This window comes from Glycine soja, chromosome 16, assembly GCF_004193775.1.
Source record: "Glycine soja cultivar W05 chromosome 16, ASM419377v2, whole genome shotgun sequence".
Lineage (NCBI taxonomy): Eukaryota > Viridiplantae > Streptophyta > Magnoliopsida > Fabales > Fabaceae > Glycine > Glycine soja.
Window position 1 is genome coordinate 37279941 of NC_041017.1, and position 15157 is coordinate 37295097.

General features: G+C 33.7%; 1 protein-coding gene across 2 annotated transcripts; it reads left to right on the plus strand.

Moving 5' to 3' along the window:
* Positions 1-2079: 2079 nt before the first annotated feature.
* On the plus strand, positions 2080-10565 carry LOC114389401. 2 transcript variants are annotated; one of them, XM_028350067.1, is made up of 12 exons: positions 2080-2167; positions 3317-4743; positions 6051-6058; positions 6353-6534; positions 7125-7185; positions 7283-7381; positions 7755-7849; positions 8283-8396; positions 8507-8574; positions 9024-9134; positions 9522-9756; positions 10288-10565. In XM_028350067.1, exons 2-12 carry the CDS (start codon positions 3416-3418, stop codon positions 10396-10398), a joined length of 2412 nt encoding a protein of 803 aa, XP_028205868.1. In that variant the 5' UTR covers positions 2080-2167; positions 3317-3415; the 3' UTR covers positions 10399-10565. The 2 variants fall into 2 exon arrangements, with proteins under 2 accessions (XP_028205868.1, XP_028205869.1); XM_028350068.1 differs by lacking the exon at positions 2080-2167 and adding an exon at positions 2187-2304.
* The last annotated feature ends 4592 nt before the right edge of the window (positions 10566-15157 follow it).

Sequence of the window (15157 nt, forward strand, 5' to 3'; positions counted from 1 at the left end):
ACTCCAACCCTCTCTCTAATAGCTTCGTTTCTAATTTTATCATGTCGAGTCTTACCACACATCCACCGCAACATCCTCATCTCCGCTACACCTACTTTATTCTCATGTTGGCTCTTGACCGCCCAACATTCTGTTCCGTACAAAATCGCCGGTCTTACCGCAGTCCGATAAAACTTTCCCTTTAGCTTGATCGGTACCTTTGCATCACATAACACCCCCAATGCTTTTCTCCATTTCATCCATCCGGCTTGAATGCGATGATTCACATCCCCTTCAATTTCCCCATCATCTTGTATTACAGACTCAAGATATTTAAACCGTGTGACTTGAGGGATAATATGGTCTCCTATTTTCACCTCTGAGTTAGAAACCCTCCTTCTTTTGTTGAACTTACATTCCATATACTCTGATTTGCTTCTGCTTAGGCGAAAGCCATGTGTTTCTAGAGCTCGTCTCCAAGTTTCCAACCTCTCATTCAACTCCTCCCTCGACTCTCCAAGAAGGACTATGTCATCTACAAAAAGCATGCATCTCGGCGCTATCTCTTGGATTTGTTCCGTGAGGACATCCAGAATTAAGGTAAAAAGGTAGGGGCTAAGGGTTGACCCTTGATGTAAACCAATTGTGATGGAAAAATCGTCTGACTCTCCACCCTGTGTCCTAACACTAGTCGATACCCTATCATACATATCTTGGATAGCTCGAATATACGCAACCCTAACCCCTTTCTTCTCTAGAGCTTTTCACAAAATCTCTCTAGGCACTCTATCATACGCTTTCTCCAAGTCAATAAAAATAAAAAATCATACGCTTTACTGGTTTCATATAATTCAAAAAATACTCTCTAGTTTTCTTGAAACTTCTTGATTGTATCTCTTATCAAAAGGTGTTATTCGATAATGTTTATCCAACATTAAAATATTTGTCTTACATTCATTCATTAATAAGGTACCCCTAGTGAATTGAAGAGCATATCAACCATCTTTCATCTTGCAGATATCTTAGTAATTAGATCAATGCAGTTAACATCCGGAATAAGATAAACTAAGCATTTAGCAATTTTGATCATCAAAACAGGAAAAGTGTACCTTCCTTCAAGAAGAGCATCTTTCAACCAATTATGAAATTCTAGAGCCCACGGAGAAATAGAGGAGTGATGATTAAGTTCTCCCAAGTTTTTTTTTTTCAGTATAGGGACTAAAAAATAAAGTTTGTGCAATTATGAAAATCAAACATAAATATAGTGCAAGTATAAGAACTAAAACACAAAGCATAACACCTTTTTTTTTTAGTAAACCAGGGATTCTTGGGCCAAAAGTCAAAATTAATCAATCAAGATATTAAAATTCATTTAAAGGATTCAAGGATCAAACTCATAATCTATATTTAAAGAAAAAAATTATTTATTAATTTTGTTATATCTTATTAGTAAAATACAACACATGTCGCTATCATGTTAATGGCGTTAATTTTGTGGTATGACCGAAATGGATAAAAAAACAATTGTTCAAGAATAGAAAAAAATAATTTTTAGGTATAAAATAAAAAAATAAATTCAGTACAACTATAACTTTTATTTAATTACTATTTATTATAATAATAAAAGGACTTATATATGTTTTAATTTAGTCTCCCACTAGAGCTGTAAAAATTGATTAGCCTACCTCACAATCATGACCCACGCTGCCCAGGACCAAAAAACCTGTAGGGCCAAACGACCCACACAAAAAAGCCCAAAGATCATGTGAGTTAGGACCAACCCATTAAGCTTAAATTTTAAAAATTAACTTATTGGAAAACCGTTAATTTTTTAATTAATCTTTGTTAATATACTTTATCTTTTGAAACATTTAGCCTCATTTTTCGCTGATCAAAAGTACTTTTTCTTTTCTTTGGTATCTTCAATTTTTTTTCTTTCTTAAACATGTATTTCTTTTATTTTCTTCTCAAAATTTAATCTTCATTTAACAATTAAAATTTTATATAGTATTAACCATTTAAAAAATATTTTAAATATTAATTTAAAATAATAATTATTTTGTCTCATTCATTCATATAGGCATAGCCCCATAGGCCAAGTCTCACACAACAAACACTACACAAACCTTCAAAAGCCACACACAACACAAAACACACTTCCGATGGAAGAGACACCGCGACAATTAAGGTTACCTCACAATCACATACTCTTCTCCCTCTCTCTCTCGACAACTTCTAGGGTTTTCTGTTGCCTACTCTTTTGCTGCTCCCATTTTTTCAATCCATTTGCATTTGCATTTCCCTCTTCCACTCCCTTCGTTCCGTGTGTGTTGTCGATTTCCCTATTTTCTAGCTCTTTTACATTTGAATGTCGTGTAAATTATTATTGCTATTACGTTAATTTGCTTATCTTTCTCTCTTTTTTTCCCCTTCTTTCTAGAATCTTTCAATTCGTGTTTTCTCTGCCCCGGAGTTTGAGTTGGATAGTAAGGATTTGAAATTTTCTAGCTTCACGAACTGCAATTGTGTTGACTTTTGAATTTCATCAACAATTATCAAATTAAATTGGGTTTAATTTTTTCCCCCTCGGTAGGGAAAGAAATGTTGTCCCCTTTCTTCAAGTTGTTTAGGAGGTCGTGTATTGAAATTGACTATCTGTCTCATTATTTGCTCCGCTTTTGGCTAGAATCTAGGTAATTTGGTTTGGAGTTCTATGATAATGTAGTTGTTGTTGTTGATAATGACGTGTGAGACAGAGAGAGAGAGAGAGAGACTTTGGCTAGAAACTAGGTCATCTGGTTTGGAGTTCTTTGATAATGTTGTTGTTGATGATGATGATGATGTGTGTGAGATTTATGTTTAGATTCTGGCTAATTGGTATTCAATACTTAATTCCAGGGTTGTAATTATATTTGTACTGCATGTAAGTGCTGTGTGAGATAGAGAATAAAAATTTTCGGATTAGGTTTTATGTTTGCCGTGGTATGTATTAATTCCATATTGATAAGGTTGAGGATGTTGCTTTGTTGTTTATTGTCGTATTGACTTCTCTATCATTGTTTCTGTTTGTCGTGTTTCTCATACGTTGAACTTCAATGCATATGAAAATTGTTTTTGGTGTGACAAATTGCTGTGGGGTTATACAAAATTTTTTGATTAGGTTTTATGTTTGTTGTGGTATGAGTTAATTTTACGTTGAGGATGTTGCTCTGTCGGTTACTGTCACATTGACTTCTCTGTCATTGTTTCTCATATGTTGAACCTGAATGCATATGAAAATTGCTTTTGTCGTGATAAATTAATGCAGTGTTATGTTGTTTCCATTGTTGGCTTGCAGCTACTGACTTCTGAGTAATGCGGGGACAGCAGAGATAGGGATTGTTTTGGCTGTCAGATTACTTTCTTTTGAGGTTTATGATCGTGTTGGGTTTTCACTATGAGTGGTGTTCCTAAGAGATCTCATGAGGATGCTGTTCATCAGTCTTCAAAGCATCCACATCAAGATTCAGGTGCATATTCCAAGTTGATGCCTTCAGTTTCAAATGACCACCATATTCCTTATGATATGAGTCAGGATTCCCGGGTGGCAAAGACAGTCCGTACTGAACCTCGTGATGCAGATAGAAGATCTCCTCTTCATACAGTGTATCGGATGCCATCATCTTCAAATGATTCTCATGCAGATCATCCCATTGGACCTGAGAACAGGATAGAATCTAGGGATTTTAAGGAGAGTAGAGATCCCCGGTTTGAGAATCGTGATACGAAGACAGAGAAGAAGGAATTGCATGGTGAAGCCAGAAGGGATTCTCAGATTGCAAAGAGTGAGAAGGATGTGCGAGTTGATGGCAGAGAAGACGACAACAAGGATATCAGATATGAACGGGATAGCCATAATGATTCAAAAGGTGACATTAAGACAGACAAGGATGGCTATGGTATGGTAAGCAGCAGCAGCCACCTGAGTTGGAAAGAATCAAAAGAGTATAGGGGTAAGAGATTTTCTGATGCCCCTGGTGGGAGTTTGGATTCCTGGCATACATCACGTGGCAATACACCTACTGAAGTTGGAAAGGACAGTTCAATGGCAGAAGAAAGGGACTATTTGGAAACACATGAGGCTGTTGGAGAAAACAAAATTGATTCTAAAAGTGAAGATAGATTTAAAGAAAGAAAAAGAAAGGATGTCAAGCATCGGGATTGGGGGGATAGGGAAAAGGAGAGAAGTGATCGCAGAAGCAGTACACCAGTAAACAATAATAGTGGTGACAACAAAGAATCTGCCAAGGAAGATAGAGATGTAGAAAAATGGGAGAAGGAGAGGAAAGATCTTCCGAAAGAGAAAGAAAGTTCAAAAGAGAAGGAAAAGGATAATAGCAAGAGGGAATCCTTGAACGGAATGGAGAAAGATGGTTTGAATGATGGGAAGGAACTTGGTGATGGATCAGCAAAAAATACTGAGCAAGAAAATGTGTTGAAACAGAAAGATGTTGATGGCTGGAAAAATGTAGATGGAGAAGTTAGAGAGAGGAGAAAAGAAAGGGATGCTGATTTAGAAGGAGATCGACCTGATAAGCGCTGTAAAATTGACAAGCAATCAGAAGATGGAAGTGCTCACGGGGAAGGGACTGGAGAGAAGGAGAGGGAAGTCCATAATTATAATGTTCAACATCGTAAAAGGATCCATCGATCGAGGGGAAGCCCTCAGGTGGCCAATCGTGAGGCTCGTTTTAGATCTCATACTCAAGCTCCAGACAATGAAGAGTATTTTCTTTTCCTCCTCTTTTCTTGGTTACTTGTGTTATAAGAAATAACTTACCCAATAAGTATCTTCTCACTTGAAGTATATTTTTAATTCATACTGTGTGATTTTGTAGTTTTAAAAGATGAAGCTTCAGAGTCCTATTAGAAATTTAAAATGATTAGATATTCAATCCTTTGTATATTTTTTCGAATTGCATTTGGGAGGACACTAATGGTCTAATGTCTGCCTTTTAACATTTTCTAGGGGTAGCACATAGTAGTTAACTATTGCTCACGTGTATTTTACTACCCTGAAATTTGTAGGAACTACAAGTGAATTTGTGGGTAAATAACTTAACATTAAGTGTATTTGTCAGCAAACAAAGCCAACCTCGCCTAGTGGGATGAGGCTTTGTTGTTGTTGTCAGCAAACAAAGCAGTGGTGTAAGTAAGCACATTCAAAAATGCTCCTAAATATAATAAGGATATAGTGACTTTTTTTGTTCTCTGATGGGCCCACATTAGATGGGCCTCCAATCCATGTCTACAAGAGAGAGAAAGGAATAAGGACAGACATGGGAATAAGAATTCTGTTGGAGAAGAAGTGGAGGGATCTAATGGAATGCATGCTGTCACGAGGAAAATACTGGTGGACAGGCTGGGATCGTGGCATCATGCAAGAAAACGTGATTATGAGGGGTCCAGATGGGGTGAAGAAGGGTATTGAATAGTGGTAGGGGGAGTGGACTGATGCCAATATGGGCAAGGAGGGCAATTTGTTTTCTGTGTTCTTTTTTCTTTCTTATTTGTGTTTCATATTTTCACTGTTGCTATGCTCTGTAATAAGGAGCTTGCTCCTTGAGTTATTTCCAAAATATCCTTCTGAAATACCAGATTCTATCATTCTCCCACTTGAAGGAATATGCTTGTGCATTTGAATGTGTATCAGTTAGCCATCAAGTATGCTTTGGCCTTTGAAGGAACAATTTCTTCAATATCTTGTTTTGATTGAAAAAAAAAAATCTACTTGCAGACTGTAAGCCATCAAATATGTTTATATGCTAAATTGAAATTCAGGTTGTTGATGTAATAGTTGTTTTTAAACTGAAGAATTTTGTCTGAAGACTAAAAATATGTATGAATGTGGTTACTATTGCACATCGACAGGGACTTAATTTTGGTTTCTTCTCTCATGTCAAATTGTCATTTTTATTTCTCTGTTTGTTTGATTTGTACTTCATTAACACCAGTTTGATTTTTTGGATTTACAACCCTTCTTACTATTTATGCTTTTATTTTGACAACTTTCTGTTTCATTTATCTTGCAGGTCTCAAGGTACTCTGTCATATTTTATTTTATCTGGCTCAAAACTATTTGGCTTGTCATAAATTTGTGCCTTCATTTCGGATCTTGACAGAAATTGCTCTACTTGGCCCATTGGTTTTTGTGACGCATTCTCTCCTTTCAGATTGGCTCATCTCCTTTACCCTTCCTTTTTAATGTTTTGTGTTGTGTCATTGTGTGATGGTACCATTATAGTGTACTTGTTGATGAAATGAAAAGGATAAGAGGTGGACATCTTTCTATTCATCATGTCCTTTATATTATATGCAAGTTCTGATATTTCAGGTAAAGCAGAAGTATCTTCTGTTGTTTATAAAGTTGGTGAAAGCATGCAAGAATTGATAAAGTTGTGGAAGGCATATGAATTATCTCAATCTCAAGTGGACAAAAATAGTGAAAGCTCTAATAGTGGCCCCACTCTTGAAATTCGGATACCAGCTGAGAATGTTACAGCTACAAACCGTCAAGTGAGATCAAACTCTTTGTTATTATAAATTTATGTTGAATGCATTGGGGGGGGGGGGGGGGGTGAGATTATAGCTTGTGTGTGTTTTTTTTACTTTGATGATTGTTTCTATTGCTTCTTTCTTTCTGCTGGTGAAGTATTTGTTCATGTTTTGCTTTCTTCTGTCTGTTTATTTATTCTCTTGTACCATGTAAATTATGGTATATTTGTTATTTGTTAAAGAGAAGTTTGAGGACTTATTTTTATTATAAAAAACTGTCTTTTCCCCCCTCAACATTTTTCTAGTTTTCTTTTCTCTTTTTACCGTATGTTTGTTGTTCATGCAATGGAGCAAATTTTGTTGTCCATTTTATGATTTTTTTTTTTTGGGGGGGGGGGGGAGCTTATGGACAGTTTTTTTGTTTATTCTTCTTAGCCATTGGCTGGAATTTGTTGAACTACTTTCATTAATTAAATGATTTGACGAGATGAACGTCTTTTATTTATTTATTTTTTAATCACATTTATATGTTTAAATTTGAAATTCAATGTTTAAATATGCTAGTTATTGATGCTTTACCTAGCTTTGAGAGTATATATTATTATGTTCAGGTTAGAGGTGGCCAGCTATGGGGGACTGATGTTTACACTTATGACTCAGATCTTGTTGCTGGTATGTGTTGCAAAAAGGTTGCAGCTAGCTTTTTATTTCTAGGGACTGGACTTGATGTGTTTGAAATCAGTACTGATTTTGCATTTTTGTTGCGTAGTTCTCATGCATACAGGTTATTGTCGCCCAACAGCTTCTCCACCTCCCATGGCTGTACAAGAGTTGCGCACAACCATTCGAGTGCTACCTCCGCAAGATTGTATGTCCTTATATGCATAATAGTACCTTGGTGCTGCTGTGTTAAACTTAAATAACATTGATTTGCATCTAAGTGGTCTTGATGTAATAACTGGGAATAGATCAGTGGTAAAATGTCCTAGTTTACGTATTTGATAAATAATTAAAATCTCCCAGTTGAACGAGTTGTTTTGAAAGGATTTGTAGTTATTCTTTTAAGAATATATAAATTTTGTTGGTATATCACTTATATATCTATATATACTCTTCTTTACCAAGGGTAAATGAGGTAGTTTTGCTGGTTTCTCAACTTTGCAGTTACTGATATAATGATATTGCTTTTACCATTGAAGCTCTGTTCAAATAATCTAAAGATATTTTTTGTACATCTTCAGGCTATATTTCTACTCTGAGAAACAATGTACGTTCCCGTGCTTGGGGTGCTGCAATTGGTTGTAGTTATAAAGTTGAGCGGTGCTGCATTGTAAAGGTAATAATATAAGCTGTGCAAACTTAAAATCCTTCATCCTTTGAACTTTTGTCCCTGAAGTCATGTTCTCTTCATTGAAATATCATCTACTTTAGATGCTTGTCAATTAATTTTGTTTACTATTTTCCATTTCAAATATTATGACTTTTTCTTTCTTTTTGACATATCTCATTCCTTTTCAGAGAAATTGCTAATTAGTCATTGATTAAATGCTTTACTTACTGGTCACATAATGTGTCCTTCTAATGAGGACATTATATATGTGGGATTTAAAGGGGTGCTTGTGCTTGGAATGGGTCTGCACTTTGCATGTGTTTGTGTTCGCATTTTACCTGTCTATTTACAAGTTCGTTCATTCTCAATTGGACAAGGTAACTGCATAATGTTAAAATTTAATGGTGATTCTTACCCTTTTTATTTCTTTGGTCTTCAGAAAGGAGGTGGAACTATTGATCTTGAACCTTGCCTTACACATACCTCAACTGTTGAGCCTACCCTTGCACCAGTGGCTATTGAGCGGACAATTACTACTAGGGCTGCAGCTTCGGTTTGTCCAATATCTTTAACTGAGAATCAACAAACCTTTTCATATTGACCATCGGATTAATAATTTCACATTCTATGCTCATCTTATTTGGTGTGGCCTTCGTTCTTCAGAATGCATTGCGGCAGCAAAGATTTGTTCGTGAAGTTACAATACAGTACAACCTCTGCAATGAACCTTGGTATGCTAGTATTAATTGGCAAAGTACAGTCTAATACAATAGCATTGTGTTTTAAGATGGAGTAGAAAATATCTAATCCAAGTTTGTGGTATTTTTGTAACACCAAAATGTTTTGGCTTTGAACATTGGTTATAAGAGTTTGGTTTGATAAAAGTTTTACTGTTTTTTTTTTGTTTTAACACGTATTTACTAAAATGATACTGTATTTTTGTTTTCACCATCTTGTGTACAAACTGTTGAAAATAGGAAACAAAGTGATAATAAGGTAGTTTTTTATAATTATTTATGAACATGGGAAATGAGAACAGGATTTTTTTTTCTTTTTTTAAATCAAACAGGTCCTAACATTTCTTGTTCTTCCTCATTTAGATATGAATGCAACAGTTCTATTTGTAGCTTATCTTGTTTTTAGTATTTATTAACTACTAATTAATTATAATACTTATCAGGATCAAATATAGTATAAGCATTGTTGCTGACAAGGGTCTAAAAAAGCCACTCTATACATCTGCTCGTTTAAAGAAGGGAGAAGTTCTTTATCTGGAGACACACTCCTGCAGGTATTTTCTACATGGAAGTTCTTGACCAAAATGGATGATCTGTATGTTATAGGCTTCACATTTGTTGTCCCTTTAGAAAAAAATTATCTGCATTAGCTATTATGTGCCACATGTTACTGCAATGTTCTTATAAATGTGAAACTACATTGGACTGTGTCATCCTCTTCTTTCATTAATTGCTTCTTAATATCCATTTGAGCAATGCTGATCCGTTAATGTTATTAGTATTATTTTATAGTAGCTTTTTTTCAATAAAAGATTCTGTTTAATTTATCAAACTCAAGGATCCACTATGGTCATGAAAGTCCGTTTCCATGTTTGTCTTCGAGTCCAAGGACTCTTGAAGTCAAGAAACTGTAATTATATGAGTCTAATCTTTTTTTGCAGATATGAGCTCTGTTTTACTGGAGAGAAGATGGTGAAGGCTATACCAGCAACTCAGATGCATGACCCAGATACAGAGAAGTCTCAAAATCACCATCACCATCACCATCCTGCAAATGGTGACAAAGCTGATTCTGATGTCATGGTTGATGTATTTCGATGGTCTCGATGTAAGAATCCTCTACCCCAGAAACTGATGCGCACGATTGGAATCCCTCTGCCTCTTGAACATGTGGAGGTATTGTTCATATCTTTTCCATGGGGATGTGAATAATGCATACAGAATTTTTTCTCCTCGATTATGAGTAACTCTTGTATTTCTATTGAATGTTTTCATTTGCCTGTTAGTCTACTTTTGCATTTGCTTAGGCTTACAACCTATGAAATGGGAGACGATGTTAGGGTGTTTTTAAAAGGTAGAGGGGAATATCATATGGTAGGTCTTGGAGGATATCAAACAATAACCTGCAGAACCAATACCTGTTGCCATTGGGCATGGGCTATAAGCCTGTGATCATTGTATCAACTACTCCAGTCACTAGTCTGAACTTTATCTTTTCTCAGTCAGTATGCTGCAGGCCTTGTTTTTGCTCGTATTTCAGTTTCTGCATAACATCCCAAGGCCTTATATGTAAACCATAATTGTTTTGCTTCAACATGTGCAAAATCTCTCAATTTGGTGCTGTATAATGTTATTCTAATGAATTCCAGAATGCAAATGTATGTTTCAACTTGATTAAAAATTCCAATTCTGCATTTTCTAATGCAGGTGCTAGAGGAAAACCTGGACTGGGAAGATGTACAGTGGTCACAAACTGGCGTCTGGATTGCAGGAAAGGAATATACCCTTGCTCGGGTGCATTTCTTGTCAATGAATTAGTTCATTCTCCTGTTTTTGTTTGAAAGGGAGGGGGGATAGAAGGGGGACGGGTGCTGGGATGATGTAATGCATGTATACTTTTAAGATTGAACAGTAAAAGTTTTAGTACCTTTTCATGCAACTAGAATATTTTGTGGTTTTTAATAAAAAAAATAATTAATGTTCAATATTTATTTAATTAGGATCTATTCTAGGAGCCTTTGCCTCCCATTATAAGTTATAAAGTATCATGACATGCCTTAAATTTAGTTTAAAGAATCGTGGCATGGCATCAAAACATTGTATAAGATTGTCCAATTCTTTTAAAACAAAATTGATCCCAACATGCAAATACTTTTTTACTGGACCAAACCAACATATAAATACTCTTTTTAGGGAACCAACATATATCGTAACATTAAAATTAAGCAGGGGAAACCCAAAAGGATTTAGAGCAATGATAATTGAATTGTAGAAAGAGCTAAAGTTTATATTATTAGGCCTAGGGAATGATTCTCACACTAAAGATCAAGATACATAAATATGAATACCAGAGAAAACCTCATAATATACATAAATATAAATGGCATAAATATTTACATATCAAGGCCCCGAAGATTTATACCCCAGCTCCAATACCTCGTTTGGCCATCAGCAAAATTTTGGAACTTCATATTTACTAATAGTTGCGTAAAGTCCTCCACGTTCTTTATACGAAATTGTAGTTTCATGTACGATCAAATCTCCAATGAAAAAAAATTTAAATCAAATTCTTAACTTTTTTAAAACTTACTAATTTTTTACTGTAATTTTAAAACCCAACTTGAGTTCTTAACTTAGTTTTAATAAGTACACAATCATCTTGAATCTTGATAATTTTATTTAAATTTATTTTTATTTCAAATTAAATTATTAATTCATATAAATTTTGAATTTGAAGTAGTAAATATGCTAAAATTATTTCGTAAGTAAAAATATTATAAAACTAGCTTTTGTACGTTTCATGATTAGTTAGTACTTTATAGTGTGAAATTATTAGTACGTGAAAATTAAACTAAATTTAAAATGGAAAAACTTGAAAAAAAATTGTGTTATACAATTAAAACTCACTGATTGATTTGCGCACAAACGAGTTTTCAGTGTATTTGTTTCCACCAAAAGAAAATTTTCCAAAAGTAGATGCATCTGTTATAGCAAACTAGGAATGTAATTATGCTATTTATAAGTTGTAACATATACCTCCACAGAAATATTTTCATCTATAACAAGCACCCTTCACAACTCCATTTCAATAAAACCCCCGTCAAAGGGAAATTCCCAGAACACAAATAATCAGTCCCAGAATCATTAAAAAAAAAACCCAAATTTTCGACAACATACAAAAATTCAAAAACCCCAATGGAAGGAAGAATTTTAAAAATTAAAAAAAAAAAAAAGCCACAAGACGCAGAACAGACAAAAAAAAAATGCTGTTTTTTCTTCTTTACGTTGGACTGAGAGATAGGAAAAAGGAACAAAACGTCCTACCGTGTCGGGGTAATATATTTTTTTGTGAATGATTGCTTGGGATGATGATCACACTTCATACCTGCCCTTTCATATCCCTTCTAACTTGATCACACTAAATTATATTTTACAAAGTAGTCTGGGTAGGGAATGTTCTTGCATATCCAGGGCAATATTTGTGGGATTAGGGTTGACCTGATTTTATTTTTTAAGAAATATTATTAGAGTCAAAAGAGAAATAGGGGCAGAGGGTTAGATAGCCATTCTTCTACAAAATAACTGACCAAAAAGAGAAGATGATAATTCATTTAAAAAAAAAAAAAGACAATTGGGGCCAAGAGGAATCATTTGAAATATGCTTGTCTCTTGTTTAAGATTATGTAAGGAAATTTGAGGATCCAGGAGTAATAGCATGCCAAAAGAGAGCTCGTTTTGCAAGCTGTTATGTGCTAAATAATTTTGGGGAGTTTTCTTTAGAGTTTGGAAGCAGCATATGAAGTGAAGAGATGAAAACTTAGCTTTTCTGTATTAAATTGTGCTATATTTCAACAAAAGTCATAAACTGCGTGGTTGTCTTTCTGTTTTTTTCTTCAAAACTTTTGGTCTTTACCTTGTTCATTTTGGAATAATGTTACATTGGAGAATCAGCACTTGTAAATTTGTTACATAGGGTGTGATTGGCACCATGAGTAAAATTTTGTACTTTCCTTGGATGAGAATAGAAGTTATTTTCAAAAGTGGAAGAAATGTTATTATGCTACTGAGATTGGACTAGTTGTGAGAGATTAATTTACAGGCTACTTAATGTTTTCCTGTTATACAGAAATCTAGTTTTCTGCATTCTATTTGATCAGTTATGACAGCACACAGACTAGGAAATTTCAACCGCACATTGCACCTGCTGATTCTGAATATCTCTTATGTGAGACTGTTTATAACAGGGCACTTGTTTTTTAGCAGAAAAATTGAAATAGCAAATTCAAAAGAGAGATCATATCATCAAACTAAACGAAAAAAAAAAATCTATACACGGGCTTCAAATATGATCAGCATAATTTTACTAAATTATATATGCTCTGGCAGTGTGGAAAAGAAAGCCTCACAAAGTCTGGGATTTTTTTTGGCACAAAATATTTAGGTGAATTGAATTTAATTCCAGAGGCTTACCAAAAACTTTGGAAGACTATTAATTAATGAGGATAAAATTAGAAAAAAAAATGATAAATTATATCATTTCCCCTTTAGAGATGTTTAAATTGTATTATTTTCTTTAATTCTGAAAATTACATTATCCACTTTCATAAAGTAAAATGTTTTTAAAGAAACAAAATGTTATACTTTAGTTTTAGTGAAAACGAATCACTTTACGGTGATGAATAACTATAAATGACTCTTACGCCTATATTTTTTCACCCTCTGCAACTTTTGTGTCATAGCCAACTAATTGTAAAATACCTTATTATTGATATTAGGATTTGGTAAGGAGAAACGAAGGTTTAAACACTTCTTATTTCTTCCTTTTTGTTTTTTTCGTAACTCTTATTTAATCCTTTAAAGTCTCAAATTGATAATATGGTTTTGACTCTGGTTAATGATAATGTTAGAGTCACAAAAGAAGGAAAAATTGACAACAAAAAAGTCATTCGCGTTAAAGTGTACACATTATTAAAGAAGAGTGTAATTTACTGAAAAAACGGTGATGATGAGAAATACATCTTCAGTGAAAGGTGTAATGGCTTCATAGATACAAATTAGTCAACAACATTGTTGGTCTGGACCTCTCCTGTATATTGGGCTTTTATTAGTAGCCCTTTCCAATGAACTTCTGCTTTTACTTCAATTATAATGAAGAATTTCTTACTTTTGTTTACTTTTTTTTTTCAATAACTTTGATTTACTTTTCTTAGTTACGATAAATTTGGATTAGTGGAAATAGGCAGAATATAGGAAAATAGAATATAATAACATTATGTTCTTGTTTGAATTAATAAAATGAAGATAAATACATAATGAAAACTGGTAAACATTTTTCTCATTCTATTATTTACCTTCATTTTCTTTTTTCCTAATTTTGGAGGAATAAGGATGAAAAGAGAATTTTTTTTCATTGAATCATAATATATCCAAACAATTGAGTAAATTTTTTATTCAGTTATATATTTCATTCCACTCTATTATATTCCATTTTAATCAATTCCATTCCATCTCACATCTTTCAATCAAATTGGATTAGGATCATTCTCGACTAAAATAAATTTATTTAAAAAATAAAAATAAAAAAGCCCAACCATAAAGAAAAACCCAATAGGGTAACTTCAATTAAATTTACAATTTATTATATATGTACGTATATTCTATTATAATGTTAATAATTGATTTTTCGTTAATAGTTAACATTTCTTACCTTTTCCCTGAAAACAGATTACGTCTTCCAGCTTGAAGCAAAAAATTCAGTCCAAGTTTTCACCCTCGTTTTCAGCTTCCAAAGATAAGAGAGTTCAATGTAAAAAGCAACGAATCAAGATACTTTTTTTTTCACTTTTACTTTTAACCAGTGGTGATGGGTTAAGGACTGGCTGCAAGCTATCTTCAATTCGTCCAAATATTATTCTTTTATTAAAAAAATGTTGATACTTTTAAGGTGGGTGTTTTTAAATCATGCGAATCATATAATTTTAACAACACAAGGAAAGAAGAGAAGAGACGTGTGCGTAAAACTATTGGACTCCATGTAGGTATATAAGAATTTAGAGATACATTTGATGTAATAAGTATTATCAATTTTAACATACATTTTTTTTATAAGCTAAGATGAATTTTATTGATGCTTTTCAGCCCTGCATAAGTTATGCAGATGCTACAAGACCAAAGAAGCCAAAACACATGTATCAAGTTTACACAGCCCCTTCTCCTTACATCAATGTTATACAAGTACATAAACCAATAGAATCTAACTCAGTTGTTGAATAAAATATATTAGTTGTTTTAAATTTTTTAGTACTATCTTCGATTCTTATATATAATCTTTTTTTTATACAACTACATAGGAAAGGCTGGGATGTAAAAAAGTTACAATAATGTCTGAAAGTATTCAAGGTTTCAACCTTTCATAGTTTCATTGCATCAGTTGGGTTGGTAAACATATGAGTGCTAATATTAGACAATAATTAGTGCTTAGGCCTCATTCTGATTCCCACCCACGATGCAAATTCAGCTCCCTTTCAGAGGAGTATTGTCAATTTGTCATTGTCATAATTTAAACTCCACTATTGAT